This window comes from Pelecanus crispus, chromosome 8 (assembly GCF_030463565.1).
Source record: "Pelecanus crispus isolate bPelCri1 chromosome 8, bPelCri1.pri, whole genome shotgun sequence".
NCBI classification, from domain to species: Eukaryota; Metazoa; Chordata; class Aves; order Pelecaniformes; family Pelecanidae; genus Pelecanus; species Pelecanus crispus.
In genome coordinates this window covers 1,465,407-1,492,793 of record NC_134650.1, presented here as the reverse complement: position 1 = coordinate 1,492,793, position 27,387 = coordinate 1,465,407, and the positions used below count along the sequence as shown (strand labels likewise).

The 27,387-nt window shown below is 52.3% G+C and overlaps 1 protein-coding gene across 1 annotated transcript in view; it reads left to right on the top strand.

Annotated features, from left to right (window-relative positions):
* The window catches only part of ARHGAP26 (Rho GTPase activating protein 26), a 152,840-nt gene that overhangs the window by 114,867 nt on the left and 10,586 nt on the right, over positions 1-27,387 (top strand). Inside the window, exon 20 of the mRNA XM_075714892.1 lies at positions 2,513-2,666. Within this exon, the coding sequence (XP_075571007.1) occupies positions 2,513-2,666 (154 nt within the window). The remainder of the gene's footprint in view (positions 1-2,512; positions 2,667-27,387) is intronic.

Below are 27,387 nucleotides of genomic sequence, written 5' to 3'. Positions count from 1 at the left end.
GAGTTTCAGATTCTGCCATTCATCTCCCTTCCCCTTTAGATGAAACACTTCCAGTTTCTTGGCTGATAGGGACTTTAATTCGATATTGGCTGGTAGCTAGCGCTGAGATCAGGCAGACAGTTGACCCTCATTTGTTGGGCTTACGGAGCTTACTTTCGGACTTCAACCTTGGGCAGAAAACGTTTGGAAATAATAAGATGTAGTGTTAGAGCAGACTCCGGCGGCTCAGGTCCGCACTCCTCACAGCCTCCGGTCCGGCCGTTCAGTCCGGTGGGCTCGGCGTGGGCAGCCCCCGGGCTTGGCCACCTTTATGCACGACGGAGGTGGTCTGCCACAGCGCTCCTCAAACCTGTGCTGGCAGGTGCAGGAATAGCGTGATGCGGATTGGCCTTTTGGGGTTTTTAGGTCCGTAGGCAGCTTAATTTCTCTCTTACTTCATCTGCTGGCTCCCGCGTCTGCCTGCCAGTATCTGTGGAGGTCAGCGCTCTGCTTGTCTTCACTTTTGCCTCTTCTTCTCTTCTGGATGTTCATGGATGCTCATCACAAAGTGCTTATGCCTCCTGAGTCCCAGGTGGGCTTTTGCGAGCTCGTAGCTTTGTGTCAGAGGACCTGCCCCTCTGGGGAAATGGCACTGCGTTATGGGCTTTCTGACTTGGTTTAGGGGAAGCATGGCTTGTCGTTTGGGGCACCGTATGGCTGACAGCTGATGAGATTGTCCGTATTTTCCTTTTGGCATGTCAGACGGCGGCGAGCTGGACACCATGGCTGGGCAAAAAGTCCAGCTGGGTACACTGGAGGAACAAAGGAGGGGACGGAGAAGTCTACGTGCTGCTTGCTCTCTTGGTGGCTTATTGGAGATCGAGATTAATGAAGTGCAATTTCAGGAACGTCTCGACATGTATCAACGTAATTAACACATCCTTGGCTTTGGCTAGTCTCTGGAAGAGGAGCTCCACCTGAGCTAAACCAAGTTGTAGCCCTTCTCGCTGCCGTGTGCGTGCTCTGGATTTGTCCAGGTAGCAGGAAAATGCAGCAACTCCAGCGAAGGAGTGTGACGAGGAGCGTTCGACTCCGCTCCTCCCCGGCACCCACAGACCTTTGCTAGGTTTTTAGGATTTTCTCTTTGAAGCAGTGGCAAAGAGTTGCCACATGCTCCTCTGCGCCTGAGACAACACTACTACAAGCTGTTTTACGGAAATGTAGGCAGTTTATTTTTGCTGTATATTCAGGATTTGCTTTTCCTATATCCCAGCAGTTCCTCTTATGCTGTTTTATCCTTTAAATGTGTACAGGATATGGATGAGTGTTACATGTTCTTCTAACACAAGCAGAGGTGTACGACTTGAAGGGATTAAGAATAAGGGAGTCCCTATTACTATGTGCTTTTTAGCAGTAATTTGATCATATTAGTGTGCACTGGAAAAATAATGTTTGAAAGATTTATCATTGAAGTCGGACTCATTACGTTTTCCAGCAGGTCCCTATCTTTCAGGAAAACATCATCACAGAAGTAGCAGTTCTCTGCAATAGGGCTGCTTTCCATGCCATCACTGACGATAATTGCTTCTCACAGTTACAATTGCTGCTTATACGGAAAAGGCATCTTATAAAAATGAATTAATGTGATTTTAGGTAATTTGGCGAAGAGCTGAGGAGGGAGCCCATGCTGTGGATGTCGGTTTGGGATGCATAATATTTTCACTCCTCACTGCCGAAGTTACACAAATAAGGGGGAAATCTCTTAACAGAATGTGATCGAGGGAAACGAGAAGCTCTAAGAAACCTCCAGATTGTCAGAGAGCAGTGCCAGCGCTTCCCCGACGCAGGACAGCCGGCACTACAGCCGAGCGGGCAGGAGGCACTGTTTCGGATCAGATACGATCAGGATATGAGTTTCTGACCCACAGCTCCTCTGTATTTTAGAAGAGCTAAGATGAAATGGAGTGGAGACGCTGTCCCCTTCCTCCTCTGCTGCTTTTGGATTCTGCACCGGGCCAGAAAAGATCAGGAGTAGCTGATGTTAAGTCCTAGCTGAAGCATTTTTTTGCTGAGATAAACTTTAACTGGGTGATGTGTCCTTTTCTTGTTCTAAAATGTTATCCCGCTCAGTCACACAAATGCTCGGTCCCTTGGCAGCTGATTTCAGTCCCAGAGAGATCCACTCCTGTATGTAGTTTGCATTTTAATTTTTTTCAGGTTGTATGGTACTTTGGATGTCTATTAATGCCTTGAGAAAAATGAATATTTTCTTACTAAAAATAGTATTAATTTAAAATGTAGCTGCATCTTAAGGAAAAAAAAAGAGTACCTAGTCTTTCTTGCAGTTTAATATGTAATATCTAGAAAATATGACTATAAACTAACTGCCTGTCTTCTGGGGGCTGCCCTGTTTGCGTTAGGGCAGGGATTATTGCTAGGAACGCGCCATGCCTTTGCAGTATGCTCTTTGCTTTTGTATGCAATGGCAGCTGGGCGTGATGGCTGATGATTCTTGGGTTTTGATGTTTTTTAGAGGAGAACAGGAACAGTATCATCAACTCCAGCCTGGAATCCGTCATCCCTTCAAACGTAAACAGCTTCCTCAACTCCAACAGCGCTCCCCAGCCCAGCCTGAACTCAAGTGATCTTGAACTAGAAGTAATTAAACCCAACAGGCCAAATTCACTGTAAGTACAGCGATAATTAGTGTTTTATAGGTTCTCTGTCCTTAATCTTTAATCAGAGCTGTTTCTTACTCTGAATCCCAGCAGTTTGTTGAAGAATACAATTTAACATTTTAATTTTTAATGGGCACCTAGCATGTGCCCTGCATTTTTAACTTGGTCTAAGCGGTAGAATTAGTTACTGGGGGTTATATCTGCCGGCAAGTTTCAGCTCTGATTATTTTGCACATGTGGAATATTTTTCGAGCAGAACTCCTCATTGCTGCTTGAACTGCTCGACCTGTCTAGTGATAACTCCAGCAAACACAAAGGACTTTTCTTCTGAGTTAAATTCTATGACTGTTGTCAGTACAGTTGATCTCCGGCCAAATCTGTGCCATTGCTTCTGCTATTGCTTCCTTCATCTGGAAAGTTCAAGGGAAAAAATAGCGACCTTAGCAATGACTCCCTGGGGACGGCCGAGTTATTTATGAAGTCCCCTGAACTTGACACAGCTGAGCCCTCGCGCTGATGGCCGTCTCTGCTGGGGGAATTTCCTTCCTGCCGCGGCTCTGCCGGGCCCGATAGCATTTTCCCACAGAACCTCCCCTCCTCGTACATGTGAAGATCTGCTCAGATCTTCAAGAGCCATTGCAGTCCTTGCAAGCCGAAGCCAATTTTCCTCCCAGCGCTCCTCGGCACGCCCCTGCCCGTCCCCGCGGAGCGGCCGGGAGGAATGCTGCTCCCTCCACGGCAGTTTATGGCCTTGCCGTATGCGGCGACCTTCTCAATTACAGGAGACCTTCCTTCCCACCCCTCTGGTCCTCCCACAGGCTCCAAACACTTCCAGTTCCCACTCAACCATGGAAGTCCCCAGTCCCTTGAGAGCAGACAGTGTCATATTTGCTTTAGCTGCTTTCTTCTGGTTATCAGCGGAAGGTTTGCTGAGGACTCGAAATGGCTACGTGCCAGGGCAGGTACCGGTGGAGATGGTGCAGCTTGTTGCTGTTGGCTTGGTTGACAGCAAGGGTTGGGGCTTGGGGGGTGGTCTGGGGTGCAGCCCTCGCTGCCGGCGTGTGGAGACGGCTCAGGCCCCTGCCTGCGGTGGTTTGCACGGGCAGAAAGGTAAGTGCACTCACTGCGTGTGCGCGTGTGCGAACAGAGGACAGGCTCTGCCTTTCATCCATCCGCTCTGCCTCTCTCCTCACCATGGCTGCCACTAAAACCATGAGCTGCATGAGTACCAAGCCTGCCCGGCCCCTCGCCGGCCTCGCTGGCGCTGGCTCCGGGAGCGGGGTTTGCAGGGCTCAGCCCCGTGCCTCGCCTGCTGTCTGTGGATTTACCTACGGCGAGAAAGCCGCCTGCACGGAGGGTGGCGGTGGCAGAATAGAGCATCCAAAAGGTAGGACGCCTCCAAATTAAGGTTGCACATTACGTATGTTGTGTACCGAGTAAAGGTGCGTAGATGTCTCGTGCCCGTACTGTCGGTTGAGGCTCTGGAAGTCAGTCACATACCATTCCCCCAACAGGATGTTTTTAGTTTATTTATCCTTTGAAGGGGAAAAAAAAAAATGATGTGAGTTACAATACAGCAAGGTTTGTGAGCCAGAGTCTTGCTGTGACCTTACAAGAACTGTTTGCCAAATTTGCAGTTTTTCTGATTCCAAGAGTTGCCTCTTCCTACTAATTTCTTATTTAAAGGAAATCATAAAGAAGTTCAGCAGAATGAATCGGTTAAAGCTACGTGGGGCTTTGGGGAATGGAGGCATCTTGCTGTTACCGAGGAATTAAGTGGGCAGACTGGCAGTGAAGCCATTTGCTGGCCACCAGTTAAGGGGCCTTCACAATTCTGTGAAGTGAAATAGTGATGAGCAGGGTAGCACCGGCAGCTCTTACAGCTCTGCCAGCGTTCGTGGCATTTGGTGCTTTTCCTCAAATCCACTGATCATGTGATAATTTTTACACACGCAGGAATACGCAAGTTCTCAGTCAATGTTGAGCTAAAGGTTGAAAAGTGAGTCTTAAGGTGAATAATGCCACAAGGCAAATATTTTCTTCTGTATAAGCCCAAATATTTAAATCAAATGTCTTTAATCCAAGCTTTCAATGAGAAACGAAGTGTCTGACTTCATTTTATTCTTTTCAAACAGTCTGTACAGATGTCAGCTCAGCCCCTCTGTGCCCGCTTACCCGTGAGCACAAGTCTGCGCCCGTGGTTTTGGCAGGTCCGTGGCGTTTTGCCCTCGGTGGTCAGCGCTCTGCGGGGCTGTTGGTTTGCAATGGCGAGGATGAGGAGGGCGAGGAGGGCTGCCGGCAGCGGGTCTGTCCCCCAGCCCTGCCCCGCGGCTGTTTATGGGCTGCGGTCTGGGTCGGGTGTCTGCATGGTGCCAGCATCCCGGCGGCTTTGTCGGTGCTGCTCTGCAGGACTGCCCAAATAATGTCTGTATAAAGCCGCTTCTGGTTTTTTAACCAGCTGAGTAATTTGGGCTTTGCGGGAAGCCTTGGGCAGCTACGCGCGCTGCAGTTGGTCTGTCCTATCTGTTGCTGCCGTGCAAGGGGTTCTGCTGCTCCCCTGTAATTACCGGACCCACAATTAGGGTATACGGCAGGGGGGGATGTCTCGGGGTGCCTTGCCCTTTGCACTTCCCCAAATACTCTGCCAAATTCTCTGCCGGTGCTGTGAGACCCATCTTTGAGCTCTGCTTCAAGACTTTGGGTTTTTTCTTGCCTTGTTCACCATTTTCTGTAACTTTTCGGCCGTGGACCAGGGCCATCCCGTTTGAGGACCCGTTCAGGAGGGGTTGGCGTCCCTGGCAGCCTGCCCACGGGCTGATCAGCTGTCCGAGCTGGGAGCCAGCGCTCGCCAAAATTCAAACCCTGCAGCTGAGGAGCTGTAAAATTCCAGGTGTGCCGGGGCCAGGAAGTCCTGCTTTCCTCCTTGAAAGAAACAGGGATTTCTTTCTGAACAAGAGACTCTTTAAGAGAACAAGTACAAAAGAACCCTGGATTTGGTGCTTCCTTCCCTTCGAGAAAGGGACCTCTGCTTCCCTAACGGGACAGCGGCAAAGGTTAGTAACGTAAAAACTGCTCCAGACCAGAATTTGGCCTACTCCTTATTTTTTGCTAAATGCATTGCTGAAAAAAACCAGGCTGATGGAGATTTCCACGCAGGGGAAATGCCTTCATTAATTAGGGCCTTTTCCTGCTTTCTTCAGAGGTTTGGTGCCGTTAGGCGTTGGTGCATCTCTCGCCCGTCGCCGGCGTGGGCAGGGTGGGCACGGTGACCCCCGTGTCCTGCCCAGCCTCGCCGTCCCGCCGGGCCCCCGTCTCAGCTGAAGCTGTCGTGAGATGGGTGCCCACCTCGGGAGGGCGAAGGGCAGAGCGGGCACGCAACGAGCCTTTTGGCGTTGACATCGCTTTGAAATCTTTGCTCATCTTGTCCCGTGGCATCGGTGGGCTGCCCGTCGGTGGCTTTGTGTCACCTTCTCACACGTGCTACGAAGCGGGCAGAGCGTGCCCAGCTGCCAAGGGGAAAACAGCGTTTTTTCTGCTGGTCACAAGGTACCAAACTCTGGTCTGTGCACAGGGAAGGCTGCGACGTCGCGTTGTCCCAAAGCGATGCCCACCGTGGAGCTGCTCTCCAGCCCAGCCAGCGGCGGGGACGCTGGTGTGCCTGAGGCCACCAAACCTTTCCATCATTATTTGCCTCCTCCCCGCAGGCTGCAGCTGGATTCAGTGCTTCCACCTTCATCCTTTAAGCCTTGGTAGAGCCCAAGTGGGGTGTCCCCACACGTGACGTTTCACGTTGGCCACGGTGGCTCCTGACTGCACGGGAGCCGTGGCACAGCGACTCGCCCTCTGCAAAAGCGCTTTGGGAAACAGCAGGGAAAGGAGTTGGGTCATTTCGATGTTCTTGCTTCTTATTAAGCTGAAAACTGATGTTCGTGTGGAAATAACTCCTGTTGATCTCAGTGGGAGACTTGATGGAGTACAAATGTTAAGGACTGCAAGTCCGGAGGATTTCTTGTTTTCCTTTTGCTGCAGTGAGCACCGATGTATTCCAAGACTGCCTTTAAATGTGCAATGCTAAAAATTGTGAGCGCTGTCTGTGAAGTTAGAGATGTTTGTTTGAGCTCTTGCATACAAAAGCCTCTCGGCTCCCTTCTAAATGCTCGTGTATCCCCCAGGTCTGCTCCATGGGGAGCTGAGCCGGTTCCTGCATCCCCCTCGTGAGCACGTGCCGCTTCCCCAGGCTCTGGGCGCGATGAGCGTTTCGGCAGCGACCGCGCTGGGGCCGGGGTCTCCCCTGCGCCTGGGTGCCGATACCCCCCTCACCCCAAGGGGACCAGGGTCCCTCTCAGACCTGCCTCTCCTCCAGCGTGCTCCTCCTTCACCAACCGGGAGGGAAATTGTTTTGCTGCAGGGCAAAAGCTCTTCCTTCCCAGCCGCCAATCGGGGTTTTTTACTATGGGAATGCATTTATTTATGAGAGCTGGTTTTATTTTTATGGAAAAACTGCTCTGGGCGGGAGTTGTACTCGGTGAGTCAGCAGGACTGCTGTCCCATGCCAGGAGCTGTCACTGCGGCGGCGGGGCGCGGAGGGACCGGGGCGGGCTGCCGGGGCCACCAAAGCCCCAGGGAGCGGGGTTTGTTTCTAAATAAGCGTTGAGTTTCTTTATCCCGCCCTTGCAGAAAACATCTTCCTTAGAAAACATGGCAAAACAAGAACCAGAAAGCGCTGTGTTTCTAGCATAGACGCATACTTCAGCTGAAACGGGGGAAGTTTTCGAACTAAGCTGCCTGATTATGAAAAGCAGAAGATTTAGGATTGTGGGGGTTTAAATCCTTTAAAAAAAGCACCTCGCTATGGTAGCTTTGCAACGTGTACCTGCGAAGCCTCCGATGTGGGCGTATCGCTGCGGGTAACCGACACCGTGGTTGCTGCCTGCTTTGTATTTTTTTGTTCCCTCTTTTATTTATTTATCCGTCTCATCTGTGTCCCCTGTATTATTCAGAGACGCGCGCTGCGCGCAGGGCCCCGCCGTGCTGGGTGCGCGGGCAGCTGCTCCGAGCGCTTAAATCTGGCTGAGGCCAAGTCAGAGGTGGGTGCTGCAAACGCAGGCAGCGGCAGCCAGATCCCGTCCGCAGCCTCGTTAGAATCACCTTTTAGTGCTTAAAATAAGCGTAATACCGGAGCCTTAAAGCAGCTGCTGGGCGTAAGACCGGGTGCTGCTGGCTGGCTTCCTACCTGCGACCTGCTGCAGGCTTTTCCAGTTGTTTGCAAAGCTGAGCAGCTCATGTGTTAGGGTTTGGAAGATAAACTGCAGTCAAAACTTAGGGGAGGAGGTAGATGGAGTCACGAGGGTTTCAGTTTCTCCTCTCCCAGTAATTTCTTGTTGTGCGGGTCTGTTTTGAAGGTGGGGTGGGGCCAGGTGATGTTTAGCCAGGTAGCTAGATGGGCTGCATTTTTGCTTTTCGACTCCACGAAATTGCCAGCCTGCACTCTTGTAAGTACGAACGTGCAAGCAATACCCCGGGGGACCTCTGCCTTCTCTTTCCGAAGGGGAGAAGAGCATCAGAACCGCACAGGAAGGGCTGGGGTGGGTGGCAGAGCGCCCAAAATACGCAGCTAGCCCGAGGGGTGCTGGCCTGGGTCCCACGGGTGCCCCGTTCCAGCGGCAGCCGTGCACCCCTCCGTCGGCCAGCCTCGGGCGAGCACCGGGACAGCCTGCTCCATCCGCACCGTCCTGCCGCGGCTCCCGAGGAGAGCGTGGCGGGCGGCCGTTTTTGGGAAGAAAAATAGGGCTAGAATCCAAAACACTTTTATTTTTTTAACACTTTTATTTTGTGAAAGTCCTTGGCCACGTCTTTGCAGTAATGTCTCCCAGTGGTGGCCCCGAGTGCTTTTTTCTCGCCCCTCTGCCCTTTTAATTCTTTGCTGCCGCTGACGGGCTGCTGCAGTGCCTCTGATGGAGTGAAGCACCGCCTGACAGCACTTCTGGGATGTTTCTGAACAGTTGCTTCTTACAGGTTTCTAATGCCCTGCTACAGGCTTGTTGATTTCTGAAGTTATAAGACCACCTGTCTCCACTGGAACATTATTTAGCAGCGTTCCAGAGGCAAAAACTTCCCATTTCTGGCCTGCCTTTGCGGCAGGGTGCCTGGGAGGACCTGGCCATTTCTGCTCGCCTGACCCAGCTGCAGGCAGGGATTTCTGCAAACGCTGGCCTTCGCACCCCATGCCCACGGTGCACGGCTTGCCGCTGTCCTGCGTGTGGGGTGGAACGGAGAGGAGAGGAGAGGAGAGGAGAGGAGAGGAGAGGAGAGGAGAGGAGAGGAGAGGAGAGGAGAGGAGAGGAGAGGAGAGGAGAGGAGAGGAGAGGAGAGGAGAGGAGAGGAGAGGAGAGGAGAGGAGAGGAGAGCTTCCCACGTGCTGAGATGGCTCCCGACGGCGCCGTGGCTCCTGCTCTCTGCAGAAGTTGGGCTATTTTTCCCCTGCGGCGTGATTTCGGATTAACGCCCCGAGGAAGCACCGTGGGCGCGAGGCGTGCCCGCGCCTGGCTGTCGGGCAGGCAGCGCCTGGGCTCCGCGGGGCTGGGCTGAGCCCGGTGCCGGCACGACGGGAGCGGGACGAGTCGCGGGAGGAGGCTTTACCTGGGCAGGGCAGGCACTGCAAACGCCTTGCTCTGTGGGGTGGGACTCGAGCGTCAGCTGCGTGAGTGGGTGTCTCTAAAAATAGCAGGGACCGAGCCGTTCAATAGCCCGGCACGACCCTGCCGGCTCTGCTTTGCTTCTCTGCAGCTGCTAGAAGCGCCCCGACTTGGGAAGGGATCCCCCGAGGTTGGGAGTTCTCACGCACGAGGAAATGCCAGAACTAAAGCTGCCTCGCGGCCCCTGTGGCCTTAATTTCCCTGCCCTCCTGGTGCGCAAGCTCCTTCGCTGCTCCTGGCTTTCCCTCGGGGAGGCGGTGGGGCGCGGTGCGTGCCCCGCCGTGGGGCAGCCGAAGGGCGAAGCTGCACCAGGGCTCGTTTCAGCGTTTGGAGCACGTGGCTTGGCCGTCCTGGTGCCTGTTTAACGCAGGACGGGTCCACGTGCCGGTCCGTGTCTGCTCGGTTTTGCGCTGGTGTGGTAATTACAGCGCAGCTCCCTTCACAAAATCAATGCCTTCACCGGTTGCCCTCGGAGTTAGCTTTGTAGGTGCAAACCAAGTCAAAAGTAAGGAATTCAGGAAAAAAAACCCCGCTCGATGAAGGAAATACCATCTGTTACTCCCTCAAAATGAAATACTATCAGGCATTTTCGCCTGATTTCCCAAGGAGATGCAACCAGCCTAACGACACTGCCGGTGCTGGACGGCGTCCCCCCCTCCACACCTTTCCGGGCCGGTCTGTGATCCCGGCGGAGCGGCGGAGGCCTTCGAAGTCGGGGTTTTCCCCAGGTGCAGGGGGAGCAGGGGGAGGCTGCGCCCGGAGCCGATGCCCACGGCGGGGACCGACGGCAGCGCCCATCCTCGCCCGCGGGCTCGGCCCCGCCACGTGCTGTCCGCCACACCTCCTGTGCCCCGGGGACTCTGCCTTTAGGGAAAGAACAGCTTTGGGAAACTTGGATTTCGTCATCGTGTGTCTATTTGCATTTTACTTCATTTTCTCATTGACCAAGTATGGCTATTTCTTGCCCTCCACGGGTATGGAAAGAAATGAGGAGCGGATCTAAGGTCCAGTGGTCACGAAAAAAATAACCCAGTTAATCTAAGGAAGAGGGGTTATTCCCATGTGCTTTTGATTTACAGGACCAGAATAAATCTTCATTAGGCGTCCCAGTTAAAACTCGAACAGCATTTCTCCTTCCCTGCCTGAAAATGAGAGAAATTTCAAGGATAAATATATTTGCAAACCAGCCTCCATCCGTGGCTTCTTACCGGGGCCGGGAGGGGAGCCGCGGGCTGCGGAGGAGGCGGCGGAGAGGGGCGACGGCTCGCGGAAGCCGTGGTGCTGGTGGCCACGACGCGCCGTGCGAAGGACGGCACCTTCTGCCCGCTGCCCCGTCCCCGCGCTCTGAAGTCCCTTGCCATCCCAAATCCATCTCTAGCAGCAGACAAATCAGTGTAGCATCATCAGTGTATCGAACAGGATGGGGAGGCATTTTTTGGAATAAATAATCTCTTAAAAATGCAAAGAGCTTCAGCGGTTGTCAGCTGTGACACGCGTAAGCAAAAGCACGTGAGGAGGAGTAAATAGGCCTTTAAGTGCTGCTGGGTCCTTGCAGAACTGAAGACACTTTTTCTACTCGGAAAAATAAATATGTAAACATGACACAGCTTTATTCAGCAGCTCTGCTCCCTGTACCCACGCAGAATGCAGATCGCTGCGGCAAAAATAAATTGTTTAGTTTTGCTTTTCTTTTTCTTTTGTTTTTGTTTAAACTTTTGTGGAGTTGTCAGTAGTAGGAGTGATGTGAACTTTACTGTGCCCTGCTTCATTAGTCAAATTACCGTAAGAACAAATCCCGCTTGCCTCGGGAGCCGCGTCCCTACACTGTCAGCAGGAAGGTTCGCCAGGTGTAAAGGGCAGCAGGAGCTGGGCTTGGTTAGGAATTCAGGGCGGAGTTTCTTGGTTTGTGGATGCCGTGTGAAATTGGCAGCTGGAATAAACTTCTTTTATTTATAGAAAGCACCCCCGAAGGCACACAGAGAGCGTGTCTGGGGAGTTACTGGCAGGCTGTGAGAGCCCCAGAACTCTTCACGGCCGTGTTCAGCTTTTCTCTCGTTCGGCACAGCGAAGCTGCGAGGCAGCGCCATTTTATTCTCCGAGCAGAGCTCGATGAAAGCGCGGCACAGAGGTTACGTGTGCAAGCGCCCCAAGCAGCGCTGCTCCCGGCGGGGCGTACGGCGGCCGCCCTGCTGCCCCGACTCTCGGCCGGTTCCACTCATGCAGTGGAAGAAACCTGTCCTCAGGAGTGGATCTGTTTTCCTATAAAATACGGTGCTTTAAAACGTTGGGAAACACGTGCAGTGCTGGCAAAGCTGAGCTTTCTCATGGCCGCAGAGTTAACCCGTGGGTACTGTCAGTGATGGTCTCCATGTCTAGTCTACCCTTGATTGGTTTAGGTGGGCTTGGCAGTGTAGGTTAATGGTTGGACTGGATGATCTTAAAGGGCTTTTCCAACCTAGACGATTCTATGATTCTATGATTCTATGTCTGTCAGCTGCTGCCACAAAATACTGTCATTCCTGCCTTTTTAGTTAACGTTCTAGAAATGCTCGGCTGCTTTTTAGTTTCTTTTTTTTTTTTTTACAGGTACTTTTGGTATATTATATCAAGTGTCTAGTTGGGTAAATAGAGGCGGAGAGGCCAAGGTGGTTTGTCCAAGGGGCAGCACCAGCAACGACAGTCTTGACCCTGCCCTGCCCTGGGATTGACATCCTAAAAGTAAATCCCATCTTTATCGCACCGGATTCGGCAGTAAGAGGCGGGATGGCAGCTGCTCAGAAGCGTTCCATTCCAAGCTAGGAAAATGTCCGGTTGCAGCTGAATAATTCCGACAGTGGTGTTAGATGAGCTGCCGGGTGAAGCGGAACCAGCCGGTCTTGCAAGGGAGACGCTCGTTAGTCACTGCTGCGTTGTTCACACCTTTGAAATGCGAATGAAGATGGTTAATAAGCAGCTGTTGCGCTCGCCAGATAACATCTTGCTGACTTGGCAAAAAGGTTTGCCACCCGTGTCAGCTGAATGCTTCTGCTGGGTGTCAGAAGGAGCAAAACGATGTCATCCTGTGTGATGAGGAAGGGGGTACGGTGCCAGCAGGCTGCCGAGGCTCTGGTCTGCACCTCGGGTCACAGAGCCGGCGGCGGCACGGGAAGAAGGTTTTATCTTGTTTAAAATCTTTATCGATGATCTGGATGAGGGGATTGAGTGCACCCTCAGTCAGTTTGCAGATGGCACCAAGCTGGGTGGGAGTGTCGATCTGCTGGAGGGCAGGATGGCCCTGCAGAGGGACCTGGCCAGGCTGGGCCGATGGGCCGTGGCCAACTGTGTGAGGTTCAACAAGGGCAAGTGCCGGGGCCTGCACTTGGGGCACAACAACCCCATGCAGCGCTGCAGGCTTGGGGAAGAGTGGCTGGAAAGCTGCCTGGCCGAAAAGGACCTGGGGGTGTTGGTCGACAGCGGCTGAACGTGAGCCAGCAGTGTGCCCAGGTGGCCAAGAGGGCCAACAGCATCCTGGCTTGTGTCAGGAGCAGTGTGGCCAGCAGGAGCAGGGAGGTGATTGTGCCCCTGTGCTCGGCGCTGGGGAGGCTGCACCTGGAATGCTGTGTCCAGCTTTGGGCCCCTCGGCACAAGAAGGACATTGGGGTGCTGGAGCGTGTCCAGAGAAGGGCAGCGGAGCTGGGGCAGGGTCTGGAGCACAGGGCTGGTAGGGAGCGGCTGAGGGAGCTGGGGGTGTTCAGCCTGGAGAAGAGGAGGCTGAGGGGAGACCTGATTGCTCTGCAGCTCCTGGCAGGAGGGGGCAGGGAGGGGGGTGTTGGTCTCTTCTCCCATGTAGTTAGCGATAGGACGAGAGGAAATGGGCTCAAGCTGCGCCAGGGGAGGTTTAGGTTGGAAATTAGGAAAAATTTGTTCACGGAAAGGGTGGTCAGGCATTGGAACAGGCTGCCCAGAGAGGTGGGGGAGTCCCCATCCCTGGAAGTGTTCAAAAAACGGGCAGAGGTGGCACTTGGGGACATGGTTTAGTCTGGTCTACCCTTGATTGGCTTAGTGTGGGCTTGGTAGTGTAGGTTAATGGTTGGACTGGATGATCTTAAAGGGCTTTTCCAACCTAAACGATTCTGATTCTATGATTCTAAGGTGTTGGGGGTGTCTCTGGGTCTGGCCGAGCCAGTGCCCCTCATCGCAGCGTCCCAGTCCAGCATTTTGTTTCGCGTCAGGCTGTGCTGCCTTGTTCGGCATGGGCCAGTCCTCGCGAGGGCTTTGGGAGCTGGCAGGATGTGTGTATATATATATATCTATACATATACATCCTCAGCAACATCCATCTCAAATGCCTCTTCCCCTTTTTCCTCCCTCTTTCACTACCTGTTCCTGCCTTCTGCTGGGACTGTACAAATAATTCTAGCATTAACTGCAGAGTGTGGCGGTGCCAGAGTGTGGAAGAGCCTCTGAAGTGCCAGGGAATTTTTGAGCTTCTGTTTCCCTCTGTGCGCCAGCAGTTCTCGGAGGTCAGGCTTATAGGTCAGAGTATTTCTGAAATAATCCCTTCCCTGTTATCAAATGATGTGAGTGAGGTGCAGAACCGATGCGCTTCGTGGTTTCGAGCTGTGTTTTCCACATGTAAGTATATTACCTGTTTCAGAAGGGTGAATGAGGTTCAGAAGATATGAACCCCGCAATGCATTTAAAAGGAAAAAAATTATCTATAGATGAACGTAAGGCCATACAGAGACCGTCAGCCAGGGGATCTGCCCTGCCCGTCGCCAGGGGTGAACCCTTGATGCAGTGCTGAAAAGGGGCTGGGGCTCGGGGCGGGCTGGGGGGGTCCGGCTGCCCCATCCCGGGGCGGGCTGGATGGAGCAGGCAGCACCTGTCGCACTGCATCTGCCCGTCCGTCCGTCCGTCCATCCGTCCTGCGTGACGGATGCAGAGCGGGTTGTGGTGTCAGAAACCAGCCCTTAACCTGCGCGACCTCTTCAGTTCCTCTCCCTTTTTGCTCACTCGCCCTTGTTTTGCGGAGGCTTTCGTGGCTCTGTTTTATTCGCTCGTGTTGTTTATGTTCATGGAGAATAAAGGCAATTAGAGGTGCAGGAGGCGCGGGAGCCAGTCCCACCCTCATCCTGCCTTCCCGTCAGCCACTTTGGGAATGTCTCTCTGGAATGGCATCTCTGGGACTTCTGTTTAAGAAATTTTCTCATAAATCAAGTACTCCTGTTCCTGAGAAACCTGGATTCTTGCCCGCTCTCCCCCTGCCCCAATATTCAGCCCCACTTTTAATTTGGAAAAAGACGGGGAAAACGTGCTGGGGTTTTGTATTGATGTGTGTCGTTATAAAAATGGGGTAGTTTGTGCTCAGAGGGGTCTTCTTCCTCCCGGCTGGGAGAGCTGGTGCCCAGGAGCGTGTCCCAGGGGATGGCAGTCGGGAGGGTCGGGGCCGCCAGCCTGCTCGGGAGATTCCCATGTTGCAGCGAACTCTTAATGCCATTTGAGCAACGCTTGCCATGGTAAAGACATTTCTTTTTGCTTTAGCTTCATTTTCTGGTTCTCTCTGTTTGTACGAAATTGCGAAGAAAACCTCGTGGCAGGCGCAGGGTGCCTGGACTCTTACACGGCGATAGAAATTGCCTGGTGCACTTGGGGTAAGTAAAGCGGGACCGCGAGGAAATAGGAACTTGATTAATTGCGAGGCTTTGGGCAAAACAAAGCTGTTTCTTCTTCCTTCCACTGCATTGTGGCCGGCTGGCCGGGAGCCACTGCGGCTCCAGCGAAAGCCAAGAGCCGGGAGCTGGCTCGGGGCCGGGGCCCCCCCGGGACCCTCCTTCGCCAGCGCCGGTCCTCAGCCGCCCTTCGTCGGCGGGGATTAAAGCCCTGAGCGCCCGGTGCGCGGCTGGCACCCTTGGGTGACGCGCAGCGAACCGCAGCTGGCGCTGCTCGGGCCGGAGGGAAGCATCTGCCACCCGCCCTGCTCTGTGCAGCCAGGCAGAGCTCTGCCCAGACCCCGAAAATCTGGGTTTTAATTGCAAAGGCCAGCCTTGAGGGGCGGATCTTCTGACTGCCAAACAAAAAAATGGCATTTTTTAAGGATTAGGTAGAATCTTGTAATCATAGCTTCTCCGGAAAAGCCTTATCTAAATTTCTTTTCAAGATGAGCAGACCTGTTCCCGACTGCGGTCGTATGCTGGGACTGGGGGTTTTCCCCTCGGCATTTGTGGCTCCCCAGCCCGGAGCTGGTGCGAGAGGTGCCCTGGGCGGTCCCCAACCCCGCGTCCCCGACCCCAGCTCCCCAGGGAAATTGCTGCTCAAAGCGTTGCCTTCCAAGCAGCGTCACGAGCCGCGGGTCTTTTGCCTTTCCCTCCTTCGATACCTCCTCGTGCGGCTGATCGGGGCTTGCATCTTTTCTGTCTCCTAGCAGAGCTGCGAGGTGCTGCCGCGATGCTCGTGGAAATGGGGGAGAGGCGGGGGCAGCCCCGCGTAGCAGATCTGCGCGCAGCGGTGTCTGGAGGGGCAGAGGCTTCTCGGCCGTGGAAGTGCGCGCAGCAGCAGCCGGTCAGCCTGTGCATTTGGCGCAGATTGGGGTGCGGTCACCCCAAATGTAGTTGTTTCCGCTCCTGTTCGGAGTCACAGGAGATACTGAAAGGTTACAGGAGCAAGACTGGAGACAGCACAGCAAAAATGAGGTGTCAGGTTTTGTGCCGGGACGAAAAATGAGTTTGCTGCAGAGGCTCACCACGAGCATGGTTTGGAGGGCACTTGGCGGCACTGCAGGGGGGGCTGGGACCTGGGGAGAGGGGAAAATGCCGAATTTCTGCAACACAAAGGCAGATATTCCAGCCAGCAAAGCGAGCTTCCTACTCGGGCTGTCTGCTGGGGGACCCGGGGCGTTTCTCTGCGCTGGGCCAGGCAGGGGGATTTAGGCAGACGTCTCCAGGGGTGCGTTGCATTTTGTGTTTTAGACGTGGGGTTGGCTTCGTGCTCGAGAGGAGTAGAGATTATTTCCAGTTTAAAACAGAAACCGCCTATCTACTACTTTTCTTATTTGAGAAAAGATCTTAAAATTCCCAGTCTGTTTCTTGGCTTATTCCAAATGACATAATAGTCAAACTATCCTATGACTTATTTTTTTTGGTGCAGACTGTTATAAGGGTGTCTGTTTGGGTTTTTTAAAGCAGTTTTAACTTGGGAGTCCTAGATTGTGCCTGCAGTTAGAAAGCTCCATAAACTGCAGTGATTCAAGGGGCTGGCAAACATCCTTAAACCTGTTTCATGAAAAACATAAGCAGCGCACTCAGTAGACTCCGCAGATAAATATACTTGAGGCTTACTTGCTGATGGCAATACATTTTAAAGCTTGCGTGTATATGCATGTGTGTGTATATATATATTTCATAATTCCTTCCTACGTTGTGTTTTAATAACCCTGGATTTATTTTCTAAGCATCTGTATGCTTCCATGAGGTATTTTAAGATAGGTGAAAAAGAACGATGTGTGTAGGCCACGAGAGCCATGACTGTGTTTTGGGAGGGCAGGGGGAAATGGCAAACTCCCATCTGAGGCGAGGTATTTCAGGCTGTTTGGCCAAGAGCAAAAGTCCAGTGCTGAAGGGACGCCGGCTCCCCCAGCACCTCTGCTCGCCCGGCTCGTCGCTTTGGGCTTGCAGAAGGAAAAGGCTGAAGACAGATGGTTTATCTGTTTTTCTTCTGTGTGGGCTTTTCATATCCCCCGGAGTTTGGCATAACAGCTTTTCAAAGCTTTAGCTCTTTCACTTTTTAGTTGGCTCTTGGTCTAGAAACTTTCCACAAATGGAAGTTGAATATTAAGCCAAATATTCCCATTAAATAAGTCTCCAGTTCTGTGGCTAACCCCATGTGAACTAGTAGTCACACGGCAAAATATTTCCTACAGGCTCGTCCATTAAAACAGAGGTAATTTGTCAGCCCTTCTACTGGCGGGATCAGGCGCCCGCCTTCCCTCTCTCCGCAGGAATGAGTTGCATGGCTGCTCTGATTCTGCTCCTTTGGAGTTGGCGTGGGTGTGCTCCTCTGGGCTCTGTCGCCCGCCTGGGGTGCCTGGGTGCTCGCAGACGGACAGATGGACGGACGGCCTCTTCAGAGGCTCCGTGTTCCAGGCCGTCCCGCAGCTCCTCCAGCCTGACTCCCGCTGTCCACAGCTTTTCCCAGTGCTGCCTCCCAAGAGACTTTTCAGAAGCTTCTGCTTTTGAACAGCACCGCTCTGTGTGATTTGCGCTGGGAACATCTAAGGGTGCTTCTCGCAAACTGAATTAAATTACCTCTCCCTCCAAGAGATCTAAAAAAGCACCTTAAACTTCAGCGGCACACACGCTTAAAAGACAGCTTTCTTGAAAGCCCGGGAAAGAAAATACAGACATTGCACTTTCATTGCTTTCTTAATTCATATAATTAGCGTGGAGATAGCTGCATAGCAGTATTTTCTTCAAAGAAACAGACAAATATTGGCTAATGGAAATTTTACTTTCAAATAAAGCCGTATTTGAAAATACATTACGGCCATTGTGGGGAAATGGGTGCAGGAATCAAAGATGCTACAACAAAGCCTTCCCCGGGGCAGCTAGCAGAACAGGCTGTATTTCGTTAGGAGCCGACGTGCGGATCTCAGGCTCATCTTCTTGCTGGCCTGTCCTTTCTCTTTCGCGTTTCCCTTTCCTGCCCGCCGACCCCGTCTCCCCTTTGATTTCGGCCGAGCTGCGGGTCCCGGTGCGTGTTTTGCTCCGTGGCTGCCGTGCAGCGCTCGCCCCAGCCCGCTCGGGCCCCGCGTCCCGGCTCTGCTTTCAGCATCTCTGCTCAGGCTGCATCTGAGTTTCTTTTGGGCGGAATCTCTCAAGCGTGAGCCTAGCCAAAATTTTTACTGAGGCTGCTGAAAGCCAAATGATAGTAAATTAGGTCTTTCTGCCACCTATAAATGTCACCGCAGACAAAATATTTTAAAGCAACAGCCGAACGCATTCTTTAGTTCCTCTTTCTGCAGGCAGATTTAATTCACAATCAAGGATGTAGCCTAGACTCTCCCTTGTAAAAGTCTTTTGACGAATGTGGGAGTGTTTTCTGAAGGCAGTGCTGGTTTCCAGCCGTACCACACAGGCACTGAAAATGTTGAAAACGTACCAAACCTCCCCAGTCGCCCAGGCTGCCAGGGCTGCGAGTGAGCCGGGGCGGGCGGAGGAGCGGCGCGTGAGCGGGGTTCAGATGGGGACCACCTCCGGGGGTGGCTGTCCCGCGGCCGGCCACCCCCTCCTCCCGCGCGATCCGATTTCCCAGCAAAAAGCTGACAATTTCCCCCGAAGGGGCAGGAGGAGAACAGGGCTGCTCGCTCACAAAGACATCCTGTCTCCCTCTGAAAGAAGATCCTGGTGCCTAATTAACTTCATAAATTAGCTGGAGCTGTAACGCCAGCACTTTAACCTAAAATGGAGGTAACCCAATCTCCCTGCTCCTTTCTGCCGCCGTAAGGGATCCTGCCCGCCGATTAATTTGCCCTTGTCGCTTCCCGTCCAGCTGCATGTCGGCTGCGCGCAAGCCGCTGTGCAGACACTGTTGACAGGGCTGTGCTAAGCTGGGAAATTATCGGTAGCGCAAGAACCGCCGCCAATTATTCGCCTGCCCCCGCCTGCTGGCATCGCTGCCCTCCTCCCGCCGCGGCCCCGCGGCTGCCGGCACCTGGCCGCGGTGGCAGCCGGCACCGGCGAGGCCGGCCGGGTTTGAAGCGCTCTTCCTGCAGTGGAGGTGTCCTGGCGGGGTTTACCGAGCAGTGGGAAAGGAAATCACGGGAGGAAGGAGCGGTATTTCATCTTTTGTTGTCGTCTGCACCGGCGCTTGGAAAAACATGAACGCAAGCAGCCGCGGCCCCTGCGGAGGAGAGGAAAATCCCCTCTGGCTTCTGCCCACGCCGGGCTGCGGGGGTGGGAGTGGGGAGAGGGGAGGGAGCCGCAGGCACGGAAACCGAGCTGCCCGCTTCAAACAAACGCCCAAACCTCGCTCCTGGAGACCCTGCCAGGGAGGAGCAGGGAGCATGTGTCCCCTCTTCAAGCACAGCCGGGATGCAGGCTGCCCTGTGGCATCGCGGTGGTGGTGCGGGCAGGAGAGCTCCGGCGCTGTCTGCCTGCTGCCTGCTCTTCCATAGCGTCGGCCGTCAGGCAGCAGCGTGGCTCTTCGCCCGATGGCTCTGCTGTAGTTTGGAGGCGCGGTGCCTCAGTCAGGAAGGGTTTGTGCGGGCACGTTCGTGTGAGCTTGAAGGCCAAGAGGTCTCTACATGGCAAAGCCAAGGCCGAGCCCGAGCTGTTCATTGGGGACCACAGCGGAGTTGGGGCTCTTCCAGCCCATGCTGGTTTGCCCCCCAACCCCTGCTTCTTCCAACAACAACTCATCGTCTCCATCCGACACATCTGCAGCTTTTAAGTATGGCAGCCCAAGATGGGACTTAAAATTATGTGCCCTTCCGTGGCTTTAGTTGCGTTTGGCACGATGAAAAGTGTCTTTCAGGTCTCTTGCAAGAGCCAGGCTCTTCCACGTCTAATGGTGTAATACTAACGTGGTATGAGTGCCTGCAGTCTCCTTCCTCGGAGTTTCCAAGCACCGGTGGACCGACCCGCTCCAGTCGCACAGCCACCCCTGCTGGAGCAGGAGGTTGGGTCGGGGACCTCCCGGCGTCCTGCCCGGACACCTCGGGGACTCTGGGCACAGCAGTGGGTGCAGCCCGCGGGGAGACTTGGGAGAGCGCGTGAACTGTTACAAATAGAAGTGAAAAAATAACCAACCGGAAAAAAAAAGAAGTGGATTGAATGTATTAATCTTCACTGTATTTGATCAGGGGGAGAGAAGGCTGCGTTTTCAGCTCGATGGCAGGCAGAGGAATTGGGGTTGGGCCAGTGAAGCGGGAGGGCTGTCGTGCCCGCACCTCCCAGCCACGCTGCGCTGGGAGGGGATGTGCGGCCGGAGGAGGATTTTGCTGATAAGAGCTGATGAGGCAAAAATGTTACGATGAAGTTTGGGTTTTTCAAGTGAAAAAAAAAAAAAGGTGAAAGAAGAACAGAACAAAACCAGAACTTCTTTTGATAAATGTGATCGAATTGGATCATTTCAGTGTTGTAGTCTTCGGGTTTTGGAGTGAAATGTTCCGATCAGCTGATGTTTGCAGAATACTTGCAAAACAAAGCAGCACGAGAACAAATACACAAAAGGAAGTCAGGCAAATCAAGTAAATGCAAAAAATTATTATGCAGTGACTTTACTCACCCATTATTCTCAAATCACTTTTACAGGCCAAAATAATCCTCGTTGTTTTTCCCAACGTGTCTGACTTATGTGGGCAGGTGTTAGTCCTTTACACTGCGTGAAGAATATTTGCACGATACAAAAATAAGAGTTTTAGCTTGTGGTGCTGATGAAGGCTTAAATAAACGCTCTTTGTTTTTTGTTGGGATTTGAGTCTGGAAATGGCCTTCTATCAAATTATGCGAGGAAGATTACTTAGCCAGGAATTAATTTTTTACGGTGTGGAGTAGCTTTTCTGACCATTTCCAGAAATTACTTAAGAAGCAAAAGAAACTTTTCTTCCTTCAGAGCGCTGACGGTAACAGCTTGTGGCGTGGGCTGCTGCTGCCCGTCCCGTAATGACTGACCTCCTTGGCTGTTTGCAGAACGTTTCTTTTTTGGGGAGGGCCTCACATTAGAGTCTGAGAGCACGTGGGGCAAAATAGTCAGCGCCAGGCACCTCCCTCCATAGCCGCCCTTGCCGCGCTGCAGGCAATCCGGTCGTCCCCTTGTCGGCTCCTTGCAGCAGAATGTCTCTGCCAGCAAAAGGGACTTTTGGTTTTGGGAAATAAAGACCGATTCCCCTTGCCCCGAGCCCGACGCCGGGCCGCCGCGGGCTCTCGGGGCCGGGGTGATGGGGCGGCGCGGGGCTGGTGCTGCGGTGCAGGTCCTGCCGTGAGCCTCGGGCAGAGGTTTGGGGAGTTCTGCCCCGCGTTCAGGGTGGCGGGGGCTGGCAGCAAGGACAGCCTCGTTGCGTCTCGGTGAGCTTTCCTGCGGCTCCGACTTCTCGTAACGAGGCCACCCTCAACTGCGTGCGGCAGGTTTGAGCTGCTTACGGCTGGCAAACGGTGCGAAGCAGGGCTGCCCTGTGCGCAGGATGTGTTTACCTCAAATATTTGATCCTACCAAACACCCCCCAGCTGATCTGGGGGCTGTGATCCCACAGGGACTTTAATTGCCTTCATTTTCCAAGAATCCCATACGGTTGCTGGGGTGGCAGATGGGAGAGTTTTCTTTTCTGGGGGACGTAAGATGGCAGTGGATTGAACACCAGAGAAAAACGAGAGATTTCTGGAGGACTGTTGAGTTCTCCTTAATTGTGAATACAATTTGTTGGTGACTAATGCATCCAGACTTGCAGAATTACCTCATGTATTAGAAGCAGTGGCACGATGGAAAAGATGTGACTAAGATGCTGCCTCCTGATTTACCAACGCTTCCCTCCTAAACTGTCATTTGGCTTCCTAGGGGCACATTACGACTTTTCTATTCATAATTTAGAGCTTTAATACGGTTTGAAAGCACTGGGTTCAACATAAAATCTGCCAGCTTGATTTTTAGTCTGCTGAGAGCCTTTTGAGCAGAGAGGAAGCAGGGAGGGGGTTATTAACGGGGGAGAAAATACTGCTGCCGAGCAAACGGTGGAGCGAGGCGGAACATGTCGGCTCCAGGCGAGGTGCTGTGAAGGACCCAGAGACACGTTAGCGTGGACCCGTGGTTGCCCCTGTTCCACTGCCCTGCCCCGTCTCTTCCTGCCTGTCCCGCTTCCAGTGCTGGTGCGATGTTTCTGTAAGAGCGGTGACTGATGGGTTGGTAACTTGCTAGTCCTACCGCAAATTCTCTGTTATAAATGAGTTGCGCAACCGTTAATGAGATGCTGTTCCATATCGAGACGGCACGATGCTCCCACCGCCTGGATCCCACCCGATGGGGAAGACACGTCCACGCCAGTCCAGCGAGCTTCCTTTCTGCAGTGCCTCCAACGCTTACTCATGCTGAAAATGCGCCCATTTCTGATTCTTTGCTTATTCACTCAGCCCTTCTCCAGCTTTAGCATCAGTCTCTAAGCTTCATGCCAGAAGGCTATACCAAACCAGCAATGTCATTGCATCCCTGTGAAACATCAAGCATCATCTGTCTGTATTTGGAAATGGAAATGTCTGTTAAGTGGGACAACAAAAACTCCAGCTCTCCTTCCCAAAGCCAGAACTCTTCCCATTCTCTCTTTTATTCATGTGGAAAAGCTTTTAGATGGTTTATGAAATTACTAAAGCAGGGAAATATTTCTACGTATGGGAAATAAGCCAAGCAGCAAAGTGACAGGAGAAACCAGTGTGCCGGGTATCTTCAAGATTACAGAGGGACACGTCCATATTATCCAAAAGAAGATTCTGTAATCTGTGCTCATGGAGACAGAGGAACTAGTAAATGGAGATGTGGGGAAAGTCCATGCTGAAGAAGTTGAACTTTTTTGGGCCTGTTTGGTCAAGTGATGTTGACCACAATGTATTTTGGCTGCTTATTTCCCTAAGCGTGTTGTTATTTTCCACCTGAACGATTATGCAGCAAGGTAACTCCTGAGAGAATAACACTGGAGAGAGTTTTAGCATCATTTTTCTTGCATTTAAAGTACCAAACAGAGGAAGAAACCTGCCAATCTGAACCCCTGGGAGCTAATGGTCATGTGTGGTGCCATCACTAACCTGCAGTGCAGCCAGAGCCCGGGGAATTGCTTGCTGCAGCCCATCCAGATCCTCGCTCTGAGCTTTGCTAGGATGCGTGGCATTGCATGAACCTCATGAGCTTCTCAGCCAAAGGCTGCCTCCAATTTCATTTAGCCAACAGAGCTATGTCCGCTGGTGAGCTGCAATTTTGGCCTTGTTTTAGCAGAGTTTAAGTGTCCTGGCATTGAATGATACTGTACTTGGGTTTTTTTCTGGTTAGCTTTGAGAAGAGCCTTATGTTCTGCAGCTTTGTTTCATAGGAACGGAACAGGAGGTAAAGGGTTGGGTGGTTCTTGATGTATTTTAATGCAGACAGGTATTGATAATGTCAGAGTGGGAATATTGTTATTTATTCTTGAAGTGATTTCATGAAAGGGCTTTAATTCATCAGTAGACTATGCCCATTCATAGCTGTTAGATGTTCTGTGTCAGAAATAGCCCCGAGTTCCACAAAAATAAACAACAAGTTGTAAACATTTTTGAAGTGGAACTGATGTCCTCTCAGCCAGAAGAACAAAGCAGCAGAAGTTGTCTGGGAGCCCTGCTGAGAATAACTCTTCAGACCTGTAAATGCCTGGAGGACTTGGGCTATGTAAAGTGTGTGCCAGAGGCGGTCCGGGTAGGCAGATTGCAGGGAAGGAGGAATTGAGAAGAGACAGGTTATGAGAAGGGATTAGAAAAGAGATTTTTTAGCTACAGCAACTGGAAAGGAGACCAGAGTCTGGAAAGAAGAGTTGCTGCTTTTTTCACATGTTCAGGCAGCAAACGGGACATCAGAATGGGAAGGGCAGGGGGTACAGCAGGCAGGGGCGGCAGGGAGGAGGATTTAGCCTCTAAATACATTTCCAAGTACACTTGTTCGCTGCAAGCGTGGGATTGGCGAGGGGGCAGAGAGGAGCTGAAGGTGCAGGTGCCCCCGCAGCCGGTGGGGCCGACCGCTGCGACACGACGGCCTCCCGCACGCTGCTCTGTCCAGGGCAGTCTTACCTCCTCGCTGGGCTGCAGGTCACGGCCGCTGCTTTCGAGGGGCGCAGACGGACCGGCAGGAAAGGCGAAAGCCTCGGGACATGTCGGGCTACGGACCTGTGGAGTTCCCTCTGCTGCTTCTGTTGGGGAAAGGTCCATACCCGCCTTGGAAGACTCTAATTTTAGCCACTTCTTTGTTTCCCGGTTCTGGTATTTTTGGTTCTTAGCATTTTCTTTCTCTGTTTTTGTTTCCCACCATGCACCCAACAGGAAGAGCCCCTCGCAAAGCCCTCCAGAGTAAGAAGAAGGGGAAAAAAAAAAAAAAAGGTCCAGATGACATTTGCTTTCTGCAGGCAGAACTGAAAGCAGGCAGCAGCCAACATTTCCCCAAAGCCTCTCACCACCTCTGCTCTTTCCATGAGAAACAGAAAGGAAATTGGACCCTACAAGAAAAGCATTTTCCAAAATGCCAGAGACCTCAGAATAGTCTGCTCGCTCACGTGCACTGACTTCTTCAGCGAGACAGGACTCGGGTCCTGCAGTCACATAAGCTCAGAAAGGTGATACTCCAGCAGTATCTTGAAAATAAATACCTGTATTTCACGGAAGGGAGATGAACCCTACGTGCACATCGTAGCCCCGCGGTCTGCGGGTGCTGGGAGGGCCAGCTCAGGCGGGGTCCTGAAGCATCCATTTGTTCTTCTCGAGGAGATGTGCTGGAAAGACTTGCAGAGCAGGACCGCGAGGCTGCGCAGGGGTGGCTCGGTCACCGTAGCACCACGTTCATCTCTTCTGTGAGCAACCTGATTGGAACAGGATGGTCTTCATACTTAAAAATCCACATGCTGTCATTAGTTAATAGTTCTCTCAGTTGTTATGGTGGGCACGGAGAGTGTTTACTTTGCCACCAAGGATCCAAAGACACCAAAATCCTGCTCCAAATTATTGATAGCTCCTTAGATGGAGGCTGGCCCGGGTGCCAGTTCTTGCTGTAAGGCTTTTTTACCACAACATCGCAGAAATAGACCTTATTGTGGCCTTTCAGTACTTAAAGGGGGCCTATAGGAAGGATGGGGGCAAGCTTTTTAGCAAGGCCTGTTGTGACAGGACAAGGAGTAATGGATTTAAACTAAAGAAGAATAGATTTATACTGGCTATGAGGAAGAAATGTTTTACAGTGAGGGCGGTGAGGCACTGGCACAGGTTGCCCAGAGAGGCGGTGGAGGCCCCATCCCCAGAACCATCCCAGGCCAGGCTGGACGGGGCTCTGAGCACCCTGGGCTGGTTAAAGCTGTCCCTGGCACTGCAGGGGCTGGGCTGGGTGGGCTCTGAAGGGCCCTGCCCACCCAAAGCATTCCATGATTCTATGATTCTATGATTCTATGATTCTAAATAGTTCTCTGAGAATTGTATTGATTGCATTGCGCACTGTAGTTAGTGTAGCAGACCACGCAGTTGGTGGAGCGATGACAGAGACAACCTTACAAGTATCGAGAGCTGCATTCTTTGAAAATTATTTCATCCCAAAAAGCGCATTGGGAATTTCTAGTCCCAGAGTCCTGTGCAGTCGGATGTTCCTTCTGTCGTGCAGTGAGGAGGACTGGGGTCGGTGGCGGAGGCGGTGGCCGTCCCGCGCTGCAGGCACGCCATTGCTGGCACACCCAGCGAGATGTCCTCTTGCACCTGGAGCCTGCTGCCCGCAGAGGAGGTGGGAGCTATGGCGGGAGGGCTGGTGGGTGTCGGTGGCTGCTCTCAAGGGAACAAGCCCAGCCACGTTTTGGTCACCAGCTCATCACCCCATCCAAGGCCCACCTTGACCATGGGCCAAGCTCCTCTTTGAGAAGGGCAGCGCTGTGCCATTCGTTTGCTCTCTCCTACCCAGACACGGGGCCTTTGCAGTCCATTAGACTGCTGCCTGCTGGGTTTGTAACCAGCGAGAAGACTGGAGGTGTCTAAGCTGTCTTAGGACTCATCCTACCCTGCAGACAGTTCAGTGGAGAGGAAGCTCGCTCGAGCCGGGGGCTGGAGGCCAGGAGGTCTGCTTCCCAAGGGAACACTCCTTGCCTATAGAAAATCCACGCACGGAGCAGGTAACGTGTGTTTGATGAAGAGCTTTTTGAGATCACCAGGATGGAAGAGTCTACGTGAATGGTGAGAGGCCGTGGTAAGACAAAAGGCATTCCTAGCAGGTCCTCTGCCTTCCAGGTGATAAACCCATGCATTCATATTCCATTTGCCCTGCAGACTTGTACCGTCTTGGAGGCTCGCTACAGTAGCTTAGCTGTACAGAGCAAGAGAACATTGCATACAGGTATTGCAACCAACGGGCTCCAGCTTCCAAAATACCGGTTCTTCTTGCAGTACTAACGGTGGAGGAAATGTTCTAGTTCCTGCTGCCCAGAGGAGAGCACTCGCCATGTCTCCAAATGCACCTAACGTGCTCTCTCCATTAGAGGGCAGAAGCATGCTTATGCACAGGAAAAATAACACAGAATTACCTGCCATTATGTGCTAGATAGCTTGTTGCGTTAAGGGTGGGTAGGACATCATCACAAATGGCCAGACAACTACGCCTGCTAGAAAGCAAAAGAAGCAGCAAGAACAGGTGCTTGAAGGGTTCATTTCTGCAATTTGGGCTAACTTGGTGGTCTTTGTAGCACCTCCTTCTGTTTAAAGTTGGAAATAGATTTAATACATGGTAAGTACCAATGTCTAACAGATTTGTTGAAGACCGAGTAATACAGGTAATTACTAATTTTTCCAAAGACTGACAATTTTGATGATAGAAAAATGCAAAAATATTGTTCTTAAATAGTGATAATTATGAGGAGAACATTTTGAGGATTTCTGTTAATAGTCTGCCTATGAATGTTCCCTGTTTTACAGCCCTCCTGTGAAAGTTGTGATGCACCGCTGTATCTCATTTCTATATGCATGTAATCCTCTGGTGTAATAAAGGTGTTGCCCGTAATTATGAAGGGAAATCCTTAGTTTCTTTTGAATTCAGTGACACAGCTCCTGCGAGGAGTAAAGAAGCCAAGAGTTTGGCCTTAAGCAGATACGGACCTCAGAGTAGTTGAGGCCAACAATTTAACCTTCTTTAGTGTCCTCTAGGTGCCATTGCGGTGGTGATATTTATGACATGGACACCTCCTTCCCCCTAGAAATTGGACCAAATCCACAGACCTATCCTTTCAATTTTGAGTTGTCACCATCAGAGAATGCCAGGGAGCGCCGGCTGCCAGCTTCGCTCATGGGCACGTGGAAGGGCACGCAGGAACCGCC